The sequence below is a fragment of the Thermobia domestica genome, chromosome 18 (genome assembly GCF_964235325.1).
Source record: "Thermobia domestica chromosome 18, izTheDome1.hap1.1, whole genome shotgun sequence".
NCBI classification, from domain to species: Eukaryota; Metazoa; Arthropoda; class Insecta; order Zygentoma; family Lepismatidae; genus Thermobia; species Thermobia domestica.
The window spans coordinates 167,722,102-167,746,940 of record NC_137471.1 but is presented as its reverse complement, the minus strand read 5'-3'; the positions used below and the strand labels follow the sequence as shown (position 1 = coordinate 167,746,940).

The 24,839-nt window shown below is 36.1% G+C and overlaps 1 protein-coding gene across 2 annotated transcripts in view; it reads left to right on the top strand.

Moving 5' to 3' along the window:
* Positions 1 to 24,839, top strand: part of LOC145675540 (uncharacterized) — a 41,215-nt gene that overhangs the window by 3,322 nt on the left and 13,054 nt on the right. Inside the window, exon 2 of one of the 2 annotated variants that reach the window (XM_081746031.1) lies at positions 9,157 to 9,322. The exons of the other annotated variant lie outside the window; for it this stretch is intronic. Coding sequence (XP_081602157.1) covers positions 9,157 to 9,319 — 163 coding nt within the window. The 3' untranslated portion in view covers positions 9,320 to 9,322. The remainder of the gene's footprint in view (positions 1 to 9,156; positions 9,323 to 24,839) is intronic. 2 annotated transcript variants of the gene reach the window in all.

Genomic DNA, 24,839 nt, shown 5'->3' with positions numbered 1-24,839 from the left:
TTTTCCTTAATTTTGAGCACTTTTTAATACTGTTTTCCTTCCATTTTATATATGTGTATATATATATATAAAATTTTTTGCTCCTGAATTTTGCGCCCCCTTACTTTGACGCCCGGGGTCGTAACCACGCTCCCCCGATCCCGGGGCACAGCACTGCTGGTATCAAAGGTATTATTTGATCGAAACGCACGTAAGACACATCTTTAACAGTCTTGAAAATTTTACCGCAATCGCTTACGGTCTTCATACGAATTTCCTTGACGACTTCGTCTTCTACTGGGCTTTGTGCGATAGTTGCATGTCTATGTTTTCTTTTTCTGTCCACTAGAGATAAATTCCATCAACAAAAATGTTTATTATGTTATATCTTCAACAGCTGGTCAAACACAAGCCTTGTTAACATGCACAAGCCTTGTAAGTCGTCCCTCAGGATACCTTCATGGCTTTTGGAGTCACCATTTTCAGAATCTGAATAAACGTCTGTTAGAAATTTAAAGATTTTATACGGATGAAGCTCTAATTTAAAAGTTCGACGAACTACCAAATTTTCACTGTCAAATTGCAGGAATAACTGTTTTGATTGGGAACATTCAATTGACAAGAGCATTTTCCCGTCTTTTATTCAAAACGTTTTTTTTTTTCAATTTCTGCTGATGATAGTAGTAAAACAGATATATTTTGAAACGAAGAGTTTAAAGCTGCTACGAAATCAGCAGCACATTCTACAATTACTTTGTTTTGTTTCACAAAGTTCCATACTGGCCGTTTTGTACGTACTTCAATCCCATCTACTGCTCCCTTGAAACGAACAGAAAGGTGACACTAATGATAATATTTATATGACTTTTATTTTAAGTTAAAACATCATACTGACAGTAATACATAATCCTCTATTTAAGTAAATAATGTTCATGCTTAGAAAACTTTATTTTAGTACACATGGAATAATTTTCTATCGTGAATAACCAATGTACACAAACTATCCCACCAGTGGCATGCCCACTGTCACGGGCAGGACAAGTTTTCAAATTGAAATAAATCGAAATATATTGTTAGCATTAGTCCAAAATTTGGTAAATCTGAAGTACACGTGAAAATTGTTACTTCTACTAAGTACGAACCACATTCACAAATTTAGTAATTCAGTACAATAACTTTTGGTAGTTTTCTGTTACGGGCAGGACACTCAAGTTGACGTTTATATCTTTAATGATATTATAAACAATTTTTATCCTGTAAACACTTTTTCCATTGTAACTTGTAGCAAAAAGAAGCATCTTGAATAGCTCGAAGTTACTTCAGCCAAACATGCACAATATACCGTAAAATGTTGCCGATAACAAGAATAAAAATTTTCCTCCCAGCTGACATGTTACAAATTCACAACTCAGACTTAAAATTTTACGTGAATTCTAAGTATAAATAAGTTTTTCTTTGTGAAAAAGTAAATTTCGTTCTATTTACTTCATATATACGTAAAACTGCATTGATTTTAACAGTTTTCGAAAATTTGGGTTCAGGTTCACTTTCGCGTGGAATGGCCCTATAACGATCCGTAAAATAAGAAGGAACATGTTTTTAACTTTTAGTAATTCACTTGGTTGGCTCTCCCATCTCTTTTGATATTGGAGTTCCAGGTCCTGTTTAGTCACGTAATCTCAGGTTAAAAACGAGACCTGCGCCCCTGTGTCCAGTAGTGCAGAGGTCCCCTGGACAGGTCCAGTAGTGCAGGGATCTCCTACCCTGCTTTTAACGACACTTAAGGTTGCAGCACAACAACAACTGTATAATAGTTAATGTAAGTGTTTTTATAAGTTCGCGTTTCAAATTCAGTGACGATGTGACCAGAGAAGAAATGAGAGGTGCTGGCGAAAGATGATCGGTCGAAAGTTTTGAGCGCTGGCCAGTTTAGTCTATAGTTTCTTCAGATTATCTCCGGATTTTCTTTCACGTTCGTTTAGCGGCCTCGTGTTTTCTTAAATATTTCATACCGTGATTTAATTATCCACATCTTCAACGTTGATCATCAGCTGATGTAAAAGATGTGTCAACAGACTCATACTGATTTTGCACAGTAACTGAGATTCCTCTAATGTCCGCGTATGCACTTAAATTCTCTCATTAATTTGTAGATGAATGCAATGCTGCTTTCACCTATTTCATGTCATCTGTGTCCTATATCATATTCTAGAAGGAACCGGTAAGCTTCACTAGGCAGCGCGAGTTGTATTTTGGCATTCAATTGACCATAACGTAAGTTAGATTGTTTAGCTGTCTGTCAAGTTCCAGCCAAATGCGGGGCCTTTGAGATAAGCGGGCAAGAACCCACCCATTTGATTTTCGGTCCGATCATGTATATTACCTACAGTGGCGTATTTAGGGGAAGCTTTCAGGCTTAAGCCCCCTTCCGAAATCTTACTTACTATAGTAAAGTATATGAAATATCTTGCAGAATTTTCACATTTTCAGGCAAAGCCCCCCCGAAAGTTAGCAAGGCCCCCCTCGAAACGAAATCGTAAATACGCCACTGATTACCTACCATTTCATATAAATGTAGACAGTTTTTTACTGTTTGATATTTGCCTATTCAAATAAAGGAATTTTGGCATTTGGATAAATATCAAATCCTTTTGGTGTGATAGCGACACTAGTAACTTCTTTACAGCTCTAAGACGGAGGAGAACGTAAATGGATTGTTACCTGTGAATTAGAAATTTGAGATTTCTCTAGACTTGGTTACGACTGTGGCTCTAAAACTGGCCTTGATTTAAAATATTCAGATTTCAATCTCAAATCCTTACTATTCGCAGACCTGGTTTACTCAGTTCTTTAAACTGGCTATGTTTACCATATTTTTCTTCCTTTCTCTTTGTATACTAAACAATTTCATTTTTCGTTACTACCGGTCTTTCTCTAATTGGCAAACGTTCGGCTTAGACCAAGGCTACCGGAGATCAAAAACTGCTCAATTTCTTACCTTCTACTTTAGTATCCTGTTTCCTAACCAGTTCCATATTTCCTAACATATCCCCAACTTCAGTGGGCAAACCTACACTGCTAAGAGGAAAAAAATTACAACTTGCGATAGACCTTATTTTTCTCTTTTTACTTTCTCAATTCTCTCGATGATGGCGAGCCACTATTGCTATGCTTAGAGTTAGCACTTTCAGTAAACGGTATATTACTCTAGTTACGATATACGTAAACGTAAACGATTGGAATCGTGGTTTTCGTCATAGTTAAAATTTTCCGCGAACACAGATGCATTACTCATTTTTCTCCTCTCTCTCTCGTTTTCCCAGCTGTGCCACGACGGAAATCGATTTATCCAATACTTACATTCTATCACAACAGTAACTGGTAGGCGGCGGATAAGAATATATGTACCGTAGAATGTAAATGAATATATCTGTATATATATATAGGGCCGGATTTAGGGGGTGCACCTGAGCACATGCACCCCCTCCGTTCTGAATGTACACTATGTAAAGTGAGACACTGGCAGTGGAAGTAGCACTAATTTCCTAAAATTTCATGTCATGTTTCCGTTTCGCCCTTAAAAGAAAGCGGTTTTGCTAAACACAATAGTTTAAGTCAGTTCTTTTTAGACATCACAAATGCCTAAAGGCATTAAAAAAATTTAAATTTGATTCAAATGCACTGATAGTTATTGGTGCACCCCCTCAGAAAATCCTGGATCCGGTTCTGTATATATATGTATATATAGCTTAATTGAACATGAACAACAAGCTAAAAATTATTTCGGTGAACAAATGAAGAAAAATTCGGTCTGCAATATATAACACATTTAATGACACTGAATATAAATTATGATACACCCAAAAATAACATCGGACTCACAGGTAAACAAATTCCTATTTTTTATATATATATTTACGGCCGTTCAGCCATTGTGACTTTTTTTGACTTAATGGCATAATTTATTATTTGATCTGTGTGTCATATTTACTACGATTTCCGACCGGTCATCCGTTCAGGGTCATTGTGGTCCTGGTGTTGTATCCCAATTAATTACAGGAATTACACAATAAGCTCCATGGATAATGCTCCCAATTCATTCACGCCACTGTGTTTGCACTTCACAATTGCAACGTTGAGTTTTCACTTATAGATGCTTCAGACGACGCAAAAGCTACTCGAGACAGGAAGGTGCGGTAACGCATCGAAATGTATGAAAATATTATACGTCCGTTGGGCACGATATTCAACAAAGCATAACGCCAATAACAAGTTCAAAAGTTCACTTCGGCACTCGAATGTACCTAACTAGATTTCAAATGAATATTTAGGTTTTAAAGACTCAACCCAAGCAGGGGAGTTCACTTGACACAAGGATACAAAGCAATTTTAGAAGAGCACGGACACGAAAGATCCGGCGGCCGAAAGTTGGAGCACGTGAATGAGTTTGTCCAACCAGCTTCCACATACAGCAAGGCATGGATGGAAGGAAAATTTCCCGAAGAGTCCAGATCCAAGGGACCGTCACAAAGAATGTAGACATCAAATGGACAGCCTCCCTGTTTTTTGACAATATATGGTCGTACGATTGGAGTTAACCGCACAAACACGGGTGTAGGCGTACCAAACTTGTGAGAGAACAGTTCTAAGAACTTCCTTTCATATACGAGGTTCGCTTAATAAGTTTGAAATAAGCACTGCTTTTTCCGTTTTTACTAAAAGCAATAAATGGGCTTAGGAAGCCGGTGACTCGATACGATATACGTATACGCATACATAAACGATATATTAAGGTATCTTACTGTTTACGAGCTGTATTTTCTTGCTCAGGTAGAATTGACAGCGTATTTTCCGTTGTTCTAAATACACGACGGAATCACCGTACTCAGCATGGTCAGGAATATTTCTTATATTTTCATGATGGGCTTCCGACCACGGTCATCATCTACGGTTTTCTTCTCAATATTAGATAAGATAAAGCTAGTAACACTATCTGCATTACTTCGTTCGGACAGGGTGTTCTTACGTGTTTTCCGAGATGTAGATGTAATAGCAGGGTCCCGATTTGTGAAAGTCATATTCTCTTCGAAACTCATTTTAGGCAGCTGCTTATCTTCTTTCGAGGATGTTATAGCGGTGAAGTCCGAATCATTAAAATGTAAGTTCCCTTATTTGACTTTAGATTGAAATTTCATCTGAATTTGAATTTCTGTAGTTCGTATCCTATCCTCTCGCAGAGACTCGTTTTCTTCCCAGTCCGCCCTGCTAACGTCATTTAATACTTTTGACTACACTAGATACATCTGTATATTATAAATTCCTTCTAGCTGCTCTAATTTCTTTTCTAATGGAATCTGCTCATTAAACATAAACGAAACGTCCACTAATGTCTTTCTTTTTGTTGTAAGTGTCAGATTTACGTGGACATCAAACTCACCTAATATCGTGTCGGTGGGTAACATGTCTTCACGGGAATTGACGGGTCAGCTTGAAAGAGAATACCTAATTTGTCTTGACAGCCGGGCGACTGTAGCCTGTACTTTCTTGTTTCATTAGAGGGCATACTAGGTTCTCTACTACTGACGAAAGATCTGTTTTTAAGGAGTTGCCAATATGACTTACTATTTTTTTTATCCCGGCTCGTACTTTAGCAAGAGAGTCATTTTCCTTGCATACGCTTTGAGTATCTATTAGAGGCTTGAGGTTCTGATTCAAACTGTTCTACCGCAGGCTGAGAAGAAACTACAGATACTTCATATTTAACTGGAAAGTAAATTGCAACGGGGATTGTCAGCCCAGGCCAAATTTCACTTTCCACTGTAGCACTGATTCTAGTTAACTTAATTCCAGACACTTCCGTTTCGAACACCGTGTGCGTGGGTTTTCTCGGATTCTCCCGTTTCCTCCCACTTTCTTCATTCCACCATTTCATTCATCTCTCATCATCACCGTCTCCTTTAGCCTAACCGGCATGAAAGTGGGACGTAAAACTCAAAAATTTTCATTTCATTTTTTTACTTCCGTTTCGAAGTCACTCACGTGGTTCGATTCTGTATGTGTGACGACACCTGGAGTAGATTTTAATTCAATAGTTTATCCGGCGTTTGTTCCCTGGGGTCTATCTGATCTGCAGTAATTAGTTCTGCTTATTCTAATTCATCGTGCAAATTTAACACATTTAGTAAATCTTTGGTTCCATCCCAGGTGGTGTTTCGTCCATATCTTGATAAGTGAACAAAGTTCTAGGTAGTGTTGCAGGTTTTCATCTTTCCCAGCACTCGTCTTCGTAACATTTAGCTCATATCCTACCGGGCTAGAAGTACCCAACGGCGTAGCTTCAAAACCTACCGCTGGTGGTTCTCCCAAGGCTAAGCCTGAGTGATTCAAGAGAGATCGTTTGTATAACTATCATACATTTTGCCAGACTATTAATCTCCCAGCGAATTAATACAGGGATGCTTGTCCCCCATTGTTTAACTGTATTAAAATATAAACAGTACTTATTTCCCCGTTTATCGGTCCAATTTATAAACAACATAAAAATGGTAGAAAAAAGGGCGCCGGTCCCGGGCCCCCAAAAGCTCACGTGAGTCCTCATGTATTTTATGAATATATATTTTTATGTATTTTTGATGTATTATTGTTATATGTATTTTTATGAATATGCAATTTTGGGCATAATTTTAATTCAGTTTGTCTTAAAATCTTCATATATGCCTTCTTAGACCCTTGTCGTCAACCAACACATATCTGAATACCCCCCTCCCCAAAGTTACAGAGAAATCGGCGAACCTGTATAAAACTGCTCTCTGTCAGGAAATGGTGCTTTTGGGCATGGCGTATGAACAGTCACTTTCATTTTTTTATATATATATTTTCTTAAATTTTTTAGAGAAGTTCCTAATTTAACATGAAAAATTGAGTTAGATTTCCCCTGGTCCGTGACAGTGCTATGACTGAACTACTTTTCCTGTAGAAATTGTATACACCAATGTGTGAATTGAGGCGTTTTTACTTGTTCTCTTTTTAAAAATGAAGGAGTATAGCTAATTTCCTCGGTCATTGGTTTGGGTTCATGAGGATCTTCTAGTGATACCTTCAACTATATATTAGGTCTTAATTATCGCAGGGTACCGTCGGACCTTGCATATGGCCTTGCAAGGAATAGGATAGACTACTACCCATAAGGAATAGGTGAAGGGTAGAATAGGATAATGAACATGAACCAATGTTTATTTTCACTGTTATTTGTAGGCAGTATTCATGTATCGCACCAGAGCTCGTGTCATTTTTACTTCGATTAACGTCCTATTTCACGTCAGGTGGATCGGAATCCCACTCTGATGTGAACCTATGATCAATACTACAACCTTGTAGGGAAGTTAGGATAGGTAACGACCTTTATAGCACATAAGTCTAGCTTACCCAAGGCTCTATTTACACTATTACGTCTAACCATGCGGCTACTGTGCGATTAGGATGATTGAAACCCAGTGAAAAGGTGTAGCTGGTATAGGGTGGTAGATCATGAGCCACATGAAAGCAAGTAGAGATCCAGCTATATGAGTGCAAGAATTCAAGAGAAACTAGAAACTGATTACCTGTTATTATTCAGAACATATAAATGAATATGTCTATAGTTTTCTTGTTTTATCAGCACAAAAGCATCACTATAAGAAAAAAGTTATGAAAAACTTAACTTACAATTAAGCGTAACGAGGAGATTGGACTTTTCTTTCGGCGGCATAATACTCAAACTAGCAGAGGCAAGAACAGGTGTAAAAGAGAAAGTGGCATCCAAAAGCTGCCTCCGCCAAACTTGTTACGAAAGTGGGGGAATTTGAACCGCTTTTTACACGGCATTAACCCCTCAAACTGTGACGTTATGTCACGGTATGATCTTACCGCATAACATTTGACCGTTATTAGCAATTCCAAGCTTTCCCACCTAAAAAGGACTTTGGGTTAGGAAAATCCCTCGTGTATGGGTTTTATACTTTTTGCATTAGTGATTTAGTAGAGTAGGCCTTTCTTCTATTCCTCCCAGCTGATGGTTTCGAATAATGTCTCGAGCAAGAACGTTTTCATTGACTTGCTGGTTTGAATAGCTGGTACTCCATATAAGAAAATGTCTCCGGGACGGTAGGCATCACAAATGACCCATACTAGGAAATCGGTGCTAGTACCTTACTCAACCTTAACCTCTTTTATTGTAGACTTCAGTCTGAAACATCAGTTGACTAGAAGTGATAAAGTCATTCAATAATAGAGTGAATTTATTATAAAAACAAGAAAGGAAGATTACATTAATTCCAGTATAGCTTATTAGATACAGATTATGGAATGAACTTCAAAATAAAAAGATAAATATTCCCAGCTTCATAGTAAGAAGAACCACATTATCGACAGCTCGAAACCTTAATTTCCAATATTCACTACTTAGCTAATGTAAATGGACTTAATCTTCAATACCAAGCATAGGAAGGATCTCCGAAATAAGAAAATCTACACTCAATTAGATCTCGGACTGATTTTAAGCCCCTAGCCCTTGTCTAGTTTGAACATCATGCTGCCCGCGGAACTTTAGTTTAGACCATACCTGTGTCTAGGCTCTTTTGTAGTTTTTCAAAGTTAAATGACTTCGTCGCCCTATTTCTGTTTTCCCTCCTCTACTCGTCTTTTTCTATTGACGAACAGACTGACAATCAAGCTGAGGAAGCCGATCGGAGCTCAACTGAACTGAACGCCTAGCCATTTAACCTTTTATAGAGGCCTACGTTCTACTTACAAGCTCGGGAGAAAGAAGAAACGGGAACGAGATACTGTTTTGCGTCACTCGCTTCAAATAACAATTCAGACCAGATTGGCCGAGCAGTGCCTTTAACTTGTTTATAGCCGATTCTCTTCAGCCACGCTTATGGAAATTGTTTTAAACAACACACGCTTATGGAAATTGTCAACTTTGATTCTTTTTCAGTTTTCCTTGTTTTTGCTACTGGAGTTGTACCACAAATTATGGACTTTTAAAATATAATAAAGGTTTCTTTTCATTGCCTACAACTCTGTAACTCATGAGAACAGTTAGAATGATCGAAGCATGGTTCGTTCAAAACAAATTGTATTGATAACTGTATATCCACGATGATATAAACCTTTTTTTCTTTCTTCTTTTTTCAGTTCCTTCCTTCCTTTCCATTCAGCTGAGGTACAGGATCTCTATATCAGAAGATGGAAGCATGGCCCCAAAGATAACAGACCGCATGTGAAACATTACCGAAACAAAAAACAGTTTAAATTTATTATCACTTCCGGTTTCAAAACTCATTTACGGAGAGGATAAACGGTAAATGCTTTCAAGATGCGGTTTCTTATAATTGTTTCAGCGTCTCAAGGACAGGTTCCATTTCCCCCATTAACCCTGTACTCAAGCAGAAATTTGTTCAAATTAGCCTTTTTATTTTGAACCTTTATTGGCATAGAACAAAACGGTTACAGATAACGAAAAGCGATTCTTTGCAAACGATTCATTGTCTATAGCCAGCATTTTATTACTATGTACAACATTCTGCCAGAACCGGCTGTTCAAGTTCTCTATTACTGCCGGTTTCAGCGTTTATCACCGTAGAACGAAAACAGTAACAGATAGCGAGAAGCGGTTTTCTACCAAGAATTCAGCGTCTCAAGACAACATACCACTACTATCCACAATTTTCTATCGATATTGGAAATGTTTCAAATCTACTAGTTCTTCCGGTTTCAAGATTGATTTCTGCATAACAAATATTTGAATCTAGTGATTACAGGTAGGCCTGTCAAGAGACCTCCTTGAGATGTATTGAAACAACATTCTCTTGCACAAGACAAATTCAATTATAATAAAAGGTTAACTTACATGAGTTTAAATCAGCGAATATTCTCATTTCTCGAAGATTCAGTAATCTGTCTTTTCTGAGTTGACGTCTTGTTTCTATCCTTTTTCTATCGTTCTTCTCCAAGCTATCATTTTTGGGAAGTGTTTATACAAGTTCTAAAACTTTCACTGATATAAAATTTAAAAACAAACTAGAACGTCATACATATTATATGGAGTATTTCGAGGTTGTTTACCATCTACTAGTTCATGTTTCTTTTTAAAATATATTATGTTTACAATTCTTGAAATCATTTTGAGTTCCAGTTCTCCAAGATATATTTGCACGCCCGATTTTTTCTAAGTCCCTTAAAATTGTAACCTTGGCAACAACGCATTTTGAGAGATAGGAGGAGAGGGAACGGAAAAAAAACAAGACTACCGAATACAGCTGACAGTTTGCTGTTTGGAAATCTCAGTTCCTCTTTTGTTACTTCATATAATGATACTCTTAGTACAAAATAGTACTGTAGCATTAACGCAGAAAACATTGTTAAAGAAAATACACACGTTTCTATACGAAAAAAGACAGAGCGTGATAAAAAGAAGGGTTGTTAAGAGTTCGTTCTCTATCAATACAACTGAAGGAAAGTTTTTTCGTTGTTGCGATAGCCATGCGGGTTAAGTTGTCTATTTTTGAGTTGATGCAATTATTTTGAACCTGGTTGGATTCCCACTTGATGCTCTTATTTTTTGTAACTTTGTAATGTTTTAGTTATTCTTGCCGTACACTTTTATATCATGTGTATTACACGGAGGTGATGGACAACTTTCTAATCTATCAAAAATTAGGTGTACGGGCGTAAAATCTTTTCTTTATATCCCAGTGTGATTCCTCCTTAGTGCAAATCACTTCTTGCATCGATCCATACGATTTTCGTAAATCTGTAAATAAATCCGGAGTTCTAGTGCCCAGAGAATCATTATGAGATGTAATACCTCCTCCATCACCATTACAATGCAGTTCATATTATTATACGCGTCTTTGGCGTTCGATTCCCGACGGGATCTCATGTGCTTCGGAGTCCACATTAAGCTGTACGTTCACTTCTTATATAACATTGGTGCTGAGAGGGGCACTAAACTCAAAATCAAATATAATATTAGACGCGTCTTTAGTGTTGAAGACCCGAGTTCAATTCCCGGCGGGAGTTCATGTAGTTTGGAGCCTACGTTAAGCTGTAGGTTCGCTTCTCATATAGTCTCGCTGCTGAAAGGAGCATTAAACTCAAAATCAAATATAGAGTATTATTATTATTATTATCAGGGTGGGAAAATCATGATTTTTTTTAGAAAAAATCATTTTTGTTGATTTTTTTTATTTAAATCGATTTTTTTTTTTTGTTTAAATCAAATCTTTTTGCTCGTAAATTACAAGTCCCGAACTAAAGAAAAGGCATTAGGAATTAGTATTAAATGCTAATTATTCCATTTAAGTGAAAGTATTATGGTTGAATTTTGAAATAATCCCTAATTGTTAACCTATATCAACCCCAAACAATGTTTCTTAAACCTTTTAAATTATGGCTTTTAAAAAGGTAAATTATAGACTTTCAGTCAAGCAACTACATCATCCCTATTTATCCTAGGATCATGATTCGCACATCATTCTCTTCAGAATAGAACAGTCTTTCAAACTGTACAAATCATGTTTCCATCTGAATCGCGAAAGAAGCTATTTTGTTAAAAATGTCTTTTTTTAAAATACATTTTCCCCTCTGGACCACCCTATTTTCACGCAGAGATCTAAAAACATCTGAAAAATACTAAGGGGTGCACTGAACGAAAAAATAAGAATAATAGGCATAACAAAAAATATCTTTTTAAATTTGTGATATCACACACTATGTATCGACGCAGAAAGGCGTAAAAGCATATGCAACATGTTCTACAATGCCTCCAGTCTTGAACAAATAAACGAGGTAAAAAGGTTATTGGTACTTTTTTATTCGAATAATGAAGATTCGATTTTTAATAGAATAAAAATAAGTAATATAATTTAAAAGGTTAAGCATTAAGTAAAAAGTATAGCAACGTTTATTAAATGACATTTTATTTCACAAAAGTTACTGATATTTGGAAGGGGCATATTTCTTAAAAAATAGAACTAGCTTGAGGTACAAAATACATAAATTTAGCCTAAAGTTATAAATCTTTTAAAAAAATCGGAGAAGGGATAGGACCGCTCTAAATACGCCCTATTATCTGGAAACAAACAAGCAGACGCGCACAGAAAAGAATTTTCGTCTTAAATGTCGATGGTGATTTCTCCGTTGCAATAGTTAACGATCTAAAAATCCAAACCCATTGTTACGAAGATAAGAAAAGCAGGGTTGCTCAGTTACCCGTTCAAAACGAGATTTTCCCTAATCATCCTGAGCATGACACTTGTTTTCATATTATGCTGTACATACTGTACATTTGAGTCTCATGGTATTATGATTATTAACTTCCGCAACCGAAATAACAGAACAGAAACGGGATTTTACTTATTTTAGCTTTAAATTATTTTATTTTGGAATTTGATTTAAATCAACGATTTTTATTTAAAAAACAAGTGATTTAAATCAGCCTGATTTAAATCAATCCACCCTTATTATTATTATGATTATTATTATTATTAAGTAGAGAATATAAAAAGGTTTGAGGGTACTAAATTTGGTGGAACATTTTATTTGCTCCCAGTTTGTTGTTACACCTATCGACATTGTGTTGTATTGGTGTATCAGAAGCATTTTAGATTAACAATAAACGTCTCACTTTTTAGAAATCTGCAACCCAAATTGTCACAGTAGGTTTAGAAGTTGCACGGCTCCTCAGCGATTCCTTGGCCATGCCTATTCACAAGTCCATTCTGTTTGCAGGGTTCGGAGCAAAATTAAATTGTGTGGACAGGGTGGGAATTACAAGGGGATAAGGAGGAATCCCCTCTGGTATGCTGGATGTATGCTATAACCAAAGGGGATTTTCCCCTTATCCCCCTGTAATTCACACACTGTCTACACATATAGACACACAGCGCCTGGAACACTTTTTTACAAACGACTGTGGTAACCGTAATGTAACTCGTGATATCAATATACTACGGAGTAGGTTACTTTTTTGCTAGTTAGAATTGGAACATTGAAAGGTTTAACAAGTAATTTGAACATTTCTATTGCTTTATGCATTATAAACATATCTTGAATTAATATTTCACCTGTAGTTACAAATGGGTACTTTATAAGTTAAAACAAAAGAAAATTTTGACTCAAGTAGGAATCGAACCCGGAATGCTTTGTACGTGAGTCGTAGTTGCTTCTCACTTTGGCACGACGTCACTTGATAATTGACCCGCCGTATCATGTATGCGGCAAGTCGGAAACTTCAAGGCACTTTTCCTCCTCTATTTCTGGCTATTGCACTCCCCTAGTTTGTAACATTAACACCTTAAATGTAGACTACTTCCTCGCGAAAGATGGCCCCGATGTTCAATACTCAAACTCTGTTTTCCCCTTGTAAGATGGAACCTGTTCTTCACACGCTGAATCCATACGAAAGAGTTTCCTCGATCTATTACAGTTTTTGATCCAAGAGGATCACAATTGAAATCGGAAGTTATATAAATTTATAAAGCTTCCAGGCTTTCTATAAGTGTAAATACGGAAATACAACTTATTTCTACGATACTGAGTCCACATATGAAGCTTATTTTTATTCAAAATGATCTGTTGTCATGTAAAACGTTAGCGACTGCTGTTTAACATATACCCAGACTATTATGTAATGTTATTATTATTATTATTGTCCCTTTGTAAAAGTAGCACAAAAAAGTCATGACGGTTACAAAATTCTCACCTGCATTATTGACCTTACACAGGGTGTCTATCGGTCACGAATGTCACGAAATCAGAAAACGGTCACAACTACAAATGTAATTACAGATTGGAAAATTTTGTTTTATAAAAGGTCAAAATTCACCACCAAAAATGTCTGTAGTTGGCTTTAGACGCTATCAAATCGCTAGCAAAGTACGTTTCTATCGCATGGATGAAAATTCGGTCTAATTTGCACCCAAATTCGCTCTTGAGAATGTTAGGAAATTGTGTGATTTGGTAAAGAAAACGTCACGAAAAAGTCACGAAATTTCATTTTGGAATTTTAGTAGACACACTGTTACAGTTTGATTTTGCTCCGAACCCCGCAGACAGAATGGACTCGTGAATAGCCATGAGCGAGGAACAGGAGGAGAAAGCCGAACTGTTATTTGGTGCCACTGCTAGAAGGATATCACCTCAAAAATCCATCTTGATATGTGTCAACCGTTGAGGAACCGTGCGATTTCTAGTGTTCCTGTGAGAATTTGACTTGCAGATTTTTAAACGGTCAGACGTTCATTGTTAATGAACTTCCCTGCGGTGCACCTTCAATAATACTGACCAAGAAAACATTAATGTTATCCATGACATAATATTGCAATATCAAATCTTTGGTGTGCTATAGAAATTAAAGGCATTTTGTATCAGAAGTTACAACATCCTCTGATCAAGTCTTGAAGATATAAATATGTGGCAGAGCATGAGGAAAATATTGAGAAGACAAGTTCCCAAATCTAAATACTGAACCGTCGGCAGCAAGTTCACTGTTCTTTCTAGGTGTACCTTTCCCCTCAAAGTTGAAACAACGCCCTGCACATGATCTTATATCAAATAGTGTCCCAGCATGGTTTCAGCTTACTTTGATTTCTCCTCAAACTTTTCTATAGGAAAACGTGAAAGAATGCTCACTTTTGAGCACATCATTTACCTTTATAAAGAGGATACAACCAAGTTTTAGAAAGAAATCATAATTCAGTGTATGGCTTACATCCACTACTTCGTAGTGATGTCAAACGGCTAGACTCGAACCCTAAGCCACCTACTCAGCTTGAGCTCCGGCTCATCTCGGCTCGGTTCAACTGATCCAACAGATCTAGTGGGCTTGATTGCAATGAGCCATCGGCTCGAGCCGACTCGATTGCGATGAGCTACCGACTCAGTTCAGATGATCCATGGGATCAAGTCGGCTCGGATAAAATAAGCCCTCGGCTCAGTTGAGGTGTGCCATCGACTCGGTAGACGTGATATATTAGCGGTCTTTCTGAATTCGGCTCTGTGGTGAACAAGCCGTAAGCCGACCCATTTAAACCAACTGCACCATTAGAGTTGGCACATTTCATTCAACGCATTCAAATGGATCGCGTTTGGTCGCTAGAGGTTAGATCTGATGTCGCTTTTATGGAAGTTACTGTATATTCGGCTTAGTAAGTCTTCTTGTATCTGGCCTCTTAAAGAAATCCTTGAATCGGCTGTGAAGAGAACTGTTACGAAACAAATTTCTTGTTAAGTCAGATATAAATTTCCAAATCGATAAATTTCGTGTATAGCTATCTTGAAGAATTAATGGATTTAAACAGTGTTTAGTAGTTTCCATCGTTTCATGGTAGGGCCATGACTTTCATTAGACATTTGAAAACAAGCACTAAAAAGAACAATTTTTCATTGAAAATAAAACTTCATAGTTTTTGTTTACAATACCTGTTTCGCACACATACACAGGATTTTCATTGGAGGAAAGATATTCAAGTGGCAACCCACATTTTCTTTACTGTTAATGCACTCTGCTGTTCTGTTGGAGATATCAGTAAAAATGTTTAATGAGTATCAATTTGGACAACAATGACACGCTAATGTTCTCTCAGATTTCACAGCTGAAGCGTGAAGATTCATGAATTATCGGAAATGAATTTTCTAAAAGATAGTTCAAAGTTTTGAATATACGTAGGGTAATTAGGGTAATATTGAATAAACCTAATATGTTCACATTAAAAGCAAAATGATAAAATATTTCATTGATATAAAAATATAATTTTACAGAAACGTGAAATATCTTATCTAGAGTTCAGTCTGTTGATTAAGTTACTTTTGAAATGTAACGCATTACTTTGTCATCAACTTTTTCTTATATACAGTATATGACACAAGTTATACTAGGTAATAGTTGTTACTAGTATAACTCATACTCGGTTCGGAAGTAGTGCACTATTTGTAGCGAAGCTACAGTAGCTAGCTGCAAATTTTGTAGCTTTATCTGTAGCGGCGCTACAACACTAAACCTGTAGCTTGTAGCTGTAACTGAATACATATTTTTTATAGTTTGTAGCGAATTTTGCCCTACAGTTACAAATAAATCGTTTCCAGGGCGCAAAAGATATTTTGTAACTCCAACATTTCCTCCAAATTTTTAGTAAATTTTTATATGTTGATAAAGAGAATATATAATTGTATCCTAATTTCTGTCACCAATTATTTTCCAACAATATTACAAGAAAATTTTCTGAAATAAATTGTGTGTTGACGATGGGTCAAAAGGATAGTAATCACCCTAAAAATGGATCTACATGTCATTTTAGCAGCGGAAGCGTATACAATTTTTTGAGGGTATATATATATATAAGAACAAACATGCATACATTACTGTGAAATGCAAATTGGCAGACAAAGCTTTTATGTAATATTTTAACCAAACTTTAAGTTCAATTCCGCATGTAGATGCCATGACATATTCTGAAGCATAATGCCAACTAAACTGTATATGTGACAAAAGCTTAAGACGATCACTTTTCATACTAAAATAATGTTGGCAAATGGCGAATATGCAGTATAGTTGCCTTCCTCGGGTCTATTCTCGGCGAGCTTGCTTGCCTCGAATTCAACAAGCGGCAGAAGGAAATTTATCAACGTTTGCAGTTAATTTTCTGTATGCTCAGAAAACTTTTAAAGTTACAGACATGATTTAGAGTACCCAGGTCAAACCAAAGGAGGGACAAGAAGACCATGTCCCTGCTCGACTGAACCGAAGGAATCTACTTAAATCCATAAATTCTTCGAGATAGCTATGCAAAAACTTTATCGAATTGAAAATAGATATCAACAGACTCGACTAGAGCCTTGAGCTCCAGCTCGAGTCGGTTCAATTGTAATGAGAAATTGGTTCAGATGAGCTATCGGCTCGAGCCGCCTAGGCTGGGGTAAGCCATCAGCTTGGTTCGATTCAGCGCAGGTGATCCATCGGTTCGAGCCAGCTCGATTGGGATGAGCCATCACTCGTTTTGGTTCGGCCCAACTGAGGCGGCTCCTTTGGCTGAGCTTTGGCTCGGTGGTGACTGAGCCGTGAACCGAGCAGCTAGGACCATTGACAACACTACTACTTTGAACCTGAGACAAAACGAATTTGAAAGCAGTAGAGAACACACCTCATCTCCACACGGAAAATACACATGTCAGATTGTTCGGGCTAAGGTTATGGCCAATATTTCATGAAATTGAGGGCATTCTTGTGAGATAGATTCTAGAAAACGGTGATACTATTGAGAGCTATTAAGACGTTTGAATGAAAAATGTGAGATCACCGTGAAAACCTATCTAAAATGGTACAGATACACCAAGACAACATAAAGTCCATAAGTGTAACAACAAACTGGAAGGAAACAAAATGTTGTCTCACCAAATTTACTACCTTCAAACCTTCTTTTCTATTCCCTACTTAATAATAATATAATATTTGATTTTTAGTTTAGCGCCCCTTTCAGCAGCGAGTCTATATGAGACATGAACCTACAGCTTAACATAGGCTCCCAACCACATGAGCTCCCACAGCGAATCGAACCCGGGTCTTCCACGCCAAAGGCGCATATAATAATAATAATAATAATATGAACTGCATTCTGGTAGTGAAGGAGGTATTAGAGCTGATAGTGATCTCCTGGGCACTAGAACCCCGAATTTATTTTCAGATTTACGAAAATCTTACGGATCTACCCAAGAAATGATTTGCACTAAAGAGGAATCACATTGGGATATATAGAAAAGTTTTTACTCCTGTACACCTTCTTATTTTTTGATAAGTTAGAAAGTTGTCCATCACTTCCTTGTAATGCATATACTATAAAAGTGTGCGGCAAAGCAACTCAACAATTACAAAATTAAAAAAGTAAGAGCATCCAGTGAGTTTCGAACAAGGTTCAAAAGTACTAAATTCGCACAGAAGGAAGAACTTAGCACTCATGGCTACCAAAGTAACTACGATCTTTCATTCCAATCGTATAGATAGAGAATGAATTTTTTAACAACTCCTTTTTTTTACAAATTTTGTGGTTGAAATGCGTGTATGGTTTACCTACAACCATGTTTCTGCATTTACCAAGTACTATGATGTTCTTAATATATCATTATATTAAGTTACAAAAGGAGAAGTGAGCATTTCAAACAGCAAACTGTGGGCTGTGTACGGAAGTCTCATTATTTTTTTCCTATGACTTCCCCTATCATTACGTCGAATGCATTGTTGCCGAACCTACAATTTTAAGGGACTTGGAAAAATCGGGAATGTATTTATATTTTGGAGAAGTGTAAAAAATTTTGTATGTTTCTAACTTAATAAAAGTTTTTAATATTTCAAAGAATTATAAAACGATGTTAACGATAGTTAACACAGCCGGCTCTTCGTTTTGAAGTTCTCTTATTAGTATGAGTCATCTGTTAAATTACAAAGAGAACTATTTTTTAATATTTCAAAAAAATTATAAAACGATGTTAACATTAGTTAACACACTATAGGTATAGTTGAATTTTATAATAGAAACAGATCACATATATTTGCACAAATAATGAAATCAAAATATTTAAGATAGGTGGATCATGTCGCTTCCGTCAGTAATGCTCACAGAAATCGTAATTCTCGTGAAATAAAACGCTATATAGACAGGTTTGTAAGTCGTAAACGAGAAGAGAATAATCTACAACAGGATCCTATGGAAGTGGGTGATAGGAATCCGGATGGCTTCATTTAAGCTAGGAGGATAACCAGTAGATAAGATTTATTTCTGAGGCTATGAGTCTTAGGATTCGGCTAATGACAGGGTGAATGAGTTTCTTATGTTACCGAATGTATACTAAAGTTTGACGGTGAAGTTTATATTCTATTTTCTCCAGTGTTTCACATTTCCTGCTAAAATTGCACATTGTAAATTACTATCAAACCTTTAAATGATAGTCAGATATGTTGCAAATATTTAGTTGTTTTCCATCTTCAATCGTAGTTTCATGAACGTATGCACAATAAATTCATTCACTGTTTGTAGCCAGCAAACACACACCTGACCAAGAGGGTGTGACCTCTCTGGTCAAGAAAATTAGTGTGCCCAGAAAACATATGGTTAATTTCAACTTTTAAGTTTACAGATCGTTCAATATGTACAACCGAGGGTAGGCGTATGTCGATTGCGGTTCAGGATCAGGGCCGGCGCGAAAGGGGGTCGAGCCGTGCCACCGCCCTGGGCGGCACGTCTAGTGGAGAAGAAAAGAATAGTATGAAAATATAATGGTTCGTAATAGGCCCACACGGAAAAATAAAATTGTGTTTACCTGAGAATGTAATTAAACTTAATTCACTCACACTCAGGAAAATACTCACTCAGGAAATTCAGAGCATTCCCACTCATTTTCAATGATCAAACTATTAGCCACAGGTATCTCGTTCAAGATTTTCCTTGCAGCAGCGTAGATAAGATTTTCAACTAGGGCGGATAAGACTATCTAGTGTCTTTTATATTTTTTTTTAATTCAGCAATATTCTAACGCTCCACTCCAAGTATGCAAAAGGTACAATCCCACTTGAGACAGGCGGTTCTAGCCTACAACACCTAGAGACATTTAGGTTCTAGCAGCGAGTTTTTAACCAATTTACAAATTGTTCATATCTTATCAACAATATATATTTTAGAGAACACGTTATATATAATTGTTTTTATATTTAAGCAATATAAGTTTGACAGAGTCATGGCCGAACACATTAAAAGAACTGGTGCGCGGTAATTTTGGCACCAGTAGTTTTGACACGGTAATTTTGGCACCGGTAATTTTGGCACCAAGAAACGAAGAAAACGGAAATTTTGGCACCATTACAGAAAATGTGGGAAAATACTCTGAATGTAATAGATATTTAAATTCACATGTTATTAACTAGGATTGTTCCAGCGCGACGAATCAAACCAGTGACGAATGTACAGTCAGCGACAAAATTTCTTTCTCTTCTGTAAAATGTATTTGCCTATAACTTTGGAATTGATGGACTGATTTGAGAAGTTTTCTGTAATTTATGGAAAACTGTATCTTCTTTGAGTTGCTGAAGACTTCATTATGTTCACTGCACTGAGTTTGTATTTTACTTTCAAGTGCAAACAGTAACAGCTGATTCGAACCACGGAAATTGAAGTACAGAGAAAAAAAAATAGAAAATACTCTGGATATAATAGATATTTACGTTCACTTGTTAATGACTAGAACTGTATCAGCACGAATAATGAAACCAGCGACAAATGTACAAACACCAGTAAAAGGTAATATTGGTAGCTTCATTAGGTATTCAAAGCAAGTCAAAATTATTGAACTCTTAACTAAGAAAACTTGAATACACACTTACGCAAGAAAAATTAACAAATCAATAAATGAATTTCAATAACACATGATTTGCAATGATATATGGTTCACAATAATCCCAATTGTAAAACATTGCACCTTTTCATGAGGCTTTGGGATATGCGTGAGAGGGGAGCCGGAAGTTTCGATGGAAAGAATCTCGGTGTAATCTCTTCTGCAAAATAAATTGGTACATTAACATCTATTATATCCAGAGTATTTTCTAATTTTCTTTCTCTGTACTTCAATTTCCATGGTTCCAATTAGCTTTTACTGTTTGCACTTGAAAGTAAAATACAAACCCATTAGAGGGGAATTTTAACTTGCTTTGAATATATAATGAAACTGCCAATAGTATCTTTACCGGTGTCTGTACTGTCAGTAACAAAAGTTCTTTTCCTATGTTAAAATTTCTTCCGCGAATATCTCTCGAATGGACGGACAGATTTGAGTGAAATATTCAGCAACTTAAAGCAGATATAGTTTTCGGTAAATTTCAGAAAACTACTCAAATCAGTCCATCAATTCCAAAGTTATAAGCAAAATAAATTTTACAGAAGAGAAAGAAATTTTGTCGCTGACTGTACATTCGTCACTGGTTTGATTCGTCGCGCTGGAACAATCCTAGTTAATAACATGTGAATTTAAATATCTATTACATTCAGAGTATTTTCTCACATTCTCTGTACTTCTATTATAAATGGTGCCAAAATTTCAGTTTGCTTCCTTTCTTGGTGCCAAAATTACCGTGTCAAAACTACTGGTGCCAAAATTTCCGGTGCCAAAATTTCCGCCTTTCAAAGAACTATGGGGGAGGAACAAAATAAATACCACCATTACTAAGCAAAAGATGTCCAAAATGAAATTATTCCAATTCTTAGTGAGTAAATTGAAAGTAAAATAAATACTGTCTTTGTTGAGAGCTGCAACATATTATAGTATAATACTAAACTGTACACCAGATATATCTGGTACAGAGCAAATGATAACAATCGTTTTGTACAAATTACATACAGTAATGAAGAATGTCTTGTAAAAATTTGCGAACGCTTTTTTGGTTTTGTACCAGTAACAGACACCACTGGTCTAGGACTGACAGAAGTAATAATTAAACAGCTAAAGGAAATGAACTTTCTATCAAAGACAAGAAGGGCCAAAGATATGACAATGGTTCCAATATGAAAAGCAAACATTCAGGTATTCAGAAGAGAATATTAGAAGTAAATTCCCAAGCATTTTATGTTCCTTTACTAAACTTTGTCGTTAACGATGCAACCAGAACACCTCAGTCCACCGTTTCATTTTTTTTTTTTTTTTTTTGTATAGTTAAAAAAAAAGTTTATGACTTCTCTTCTATGTCAGTTCAACGTTGGGCCATACTAAAGGAACATATTAGCAGCCTCACTTTAAAACTATTCAGCACCCCACGGTGGGAGAGCCGAATTATGCTCTAACTCCACTTAGATATCAAATAGGACAGGTTTATGATGCCTTACTTCAAATAAGTAATGACAATAGAACAGACAGAATGGTCGCCTGCGATTCTCTATGTATAGCAAATCAGCTGCGTGGCTTTACTTTCTTTGCTCACTCATTATCTGGTATGACTTTTCACTCCACATAAACATACTAAGCAAAAGTCTCCAAAGCATTGACTCTCATGTTTCGGATGCAGTCGGGTTTCTTCAAAATATATCTAAATACTTTGAGAGGAGCAGAAATTATGCAAAGTTTCCACCTTACTTAGTTGATGCGATAGAGTTGGCATCAGCATTAGATGTGGATGGTCCACGGATAGGTAATGCAGTGCAAGCTCGAAGTCGAAAAGAAGAGACAGTTTCAGTACGAGGCAGAGGATGAAAATATTGAAGATCCACAAACAAGATACAAGATCGATTTTTATTACAAACTTCTAGACGCCATTGTGTTAGCTTTAAGAGAAAGGTTTGTCAACTTAAACATCACAGCGAGTATTTCGATTTTATTTACGACATTTGTCTGAAAAGTGCCTGCATTTTAGGCAGTGCCTGCACTGCGAAGAATCGAAAGATACTAACCCCAGTGATTTGAAAGACGAACTGAAACTATTATCTGCTATAATTTAGCCTAAAAGTACAACAAAAGAGACTAAAATTAATTAAAGAATATGACTTTGCTTCCAATGTCAGTGTTGCACTTATGATTTTGTTTACCTTACCAGTAACAATGGCAAGTAGAGAAAGAAGTTTTTCGAAACTTACTCTAAGCTTATTAAAAACCGTCGACGTTCTTCCATATCTGGAACGCTTAAGTGGCCTATTGATGATATCAATGGAACACGAATTGGCTGAAACATTGGACTACGCGAATGTGATAAAGGAATTTACTCATATCAAAGCAAGAAAAGTGTTTTCAATTAAAGTATCTAAAATTTGTGTATTTCTATTGTGTTTTAGTACGCTACAAGGCTTAGGCTAATCACTTACTTTGCCGTAATATCTGATTCACTATATTATCTTTATGCTCCACATTGGAAATACCTTCTGATATAACACAAGCTAAAAATTAAAATTTTTAGTCGGACTAAAGCATATATATTTTTTTAATTTTTCTGTATACCCTGCTGTACATCACGTACAGCGAAATCGATCATACTGAATATTGTGTCATGTATGGAGTCTTTTAAATATTACGTAAACATTCGAGAGAGGTAGTTCAATTTTTTGTTTACTTCTTCTTTTCATACATGTTTTAAATATGGTATCTTATTTTTTTCTTAATACCTGAACGTCCTTTGTCAAAATAAGGTTTGCGGATTAAAGAGGCGGCATTTGAAAGTACCGCCCAGGGCGGCAAAACTGCTAGCGCCGGCCCTGTTCAGGATGTATGCTGTTTGGCGATCTTACTGGAATGAAAAGTTAACCAGTTTCAGAATGCATTTCTACAAAGAAAAAGTTCTTTAAGAGAGATAGTATAAATGAAATGTGTACTCTTTTTGAGAATGTGTTGGGAAAGGCGGTAAAAGACGATATTTTTCAGAGCTGTATTTTAAATGTGATCTTTTTCTCTAGTTTTGGCGTTATAAGAGTTTATATATATTGAATGTTTATCACAGCATTAGGTATATACTACAATCTATTTTCTATTCCCTCAACCGTGTGTTTAAAAAGTTATAACATGTATGAAACCTGAGAACCATAAAACTACATAGATATACTTATCAAAGACAGTCCACAAATGCTTGTACCGTGAACATTGTACTGTAAGAGCTCAGCAATGAAACAGAGAATATGAATATGAACATACAAGGGAAGAAAGTGTGATTCTTTCTCATATTCTTCCCAAGAAACACAATACTCCATATACGTCCAAGGGCATGTGAGGAACGGGAAAATGGTGTTATTCACAAGAAAAATTATTATAATAATTTGTTTGCCTGAAAGGATTAGGTTCTGTACCACGATAGCTTCTGCAGTTTTAGATGTTCCACGTGTTAAAATATCGAAACAAATTTATATGTTGTGTTTAAAATGCATGATAATATTTCACTACATCCGCAACAAAATTTAGTTTTCCTAAAATTTCCTTTATGCTAGCAAAACTGTGATCACCAAAACCGCATCAAATAAAAAGGGATAGATGTCTGTACATTATATATTAATTTTCTATCAATTGGTAATTTTATAAATTAAGAAATTTACAGAAATTGCCGCTTCATCTCTTAAATCCTATATCACTTGCCCACTGGTTTTTAGTAAATATTTTAACAGCAAATTTCAACTCCTTAACAAAATCCACTCGTCAGATACCCTGTTTTTGGCAACCTATTGTGTTACTCATAAGACTCTTTTCTAATGAGAATAATGTAAAAAAAATTAGAAAAAGAGACGCCTGACAAGCAGTGCTAACTGCAGTGTAAAATTTAATTTCAAGCGATTCACTCCCTTCCTGAGCTAATGACTGAAATACTAGATATCAAATTTACGTACCGAGAAACAATATGCAGATTTTTCCTCTTCTCCTTAATTGCACTATTTCCCCAAACACCGATGCATGCGACAGTTTGTTTTAAATGATGAGCTTGCGTCCTAAGCTTTTCTCTCTGACAAGAGAGATATATGAATTATAATTTCTTACGTACATTTTTAATCCTCCTTCTCCCCTTATCATATTCATTTTAACGAAACTAACATTACAAATGTCCCTTTGAAGGTATGCACACAACATATTAGATAATTTATTCCAAAGAGTTCAGCTGCTTTTTTTTATATAATATAATGTAAAATATTTTTTTCAGTACTCAGAATCTAACATTTATTTTGACATGCACCTTTTAACTTTTGAAATAATAATCAGTAACAATTGAAATTTGTCACGATGCAAATAATATCCGAGAAACGTTGCGGACATACCCAGCAATAGCAGTGTTCCAAAGCCAGTGTAAATTTTTGTTCTTCTAATCGCATTAGATCAGG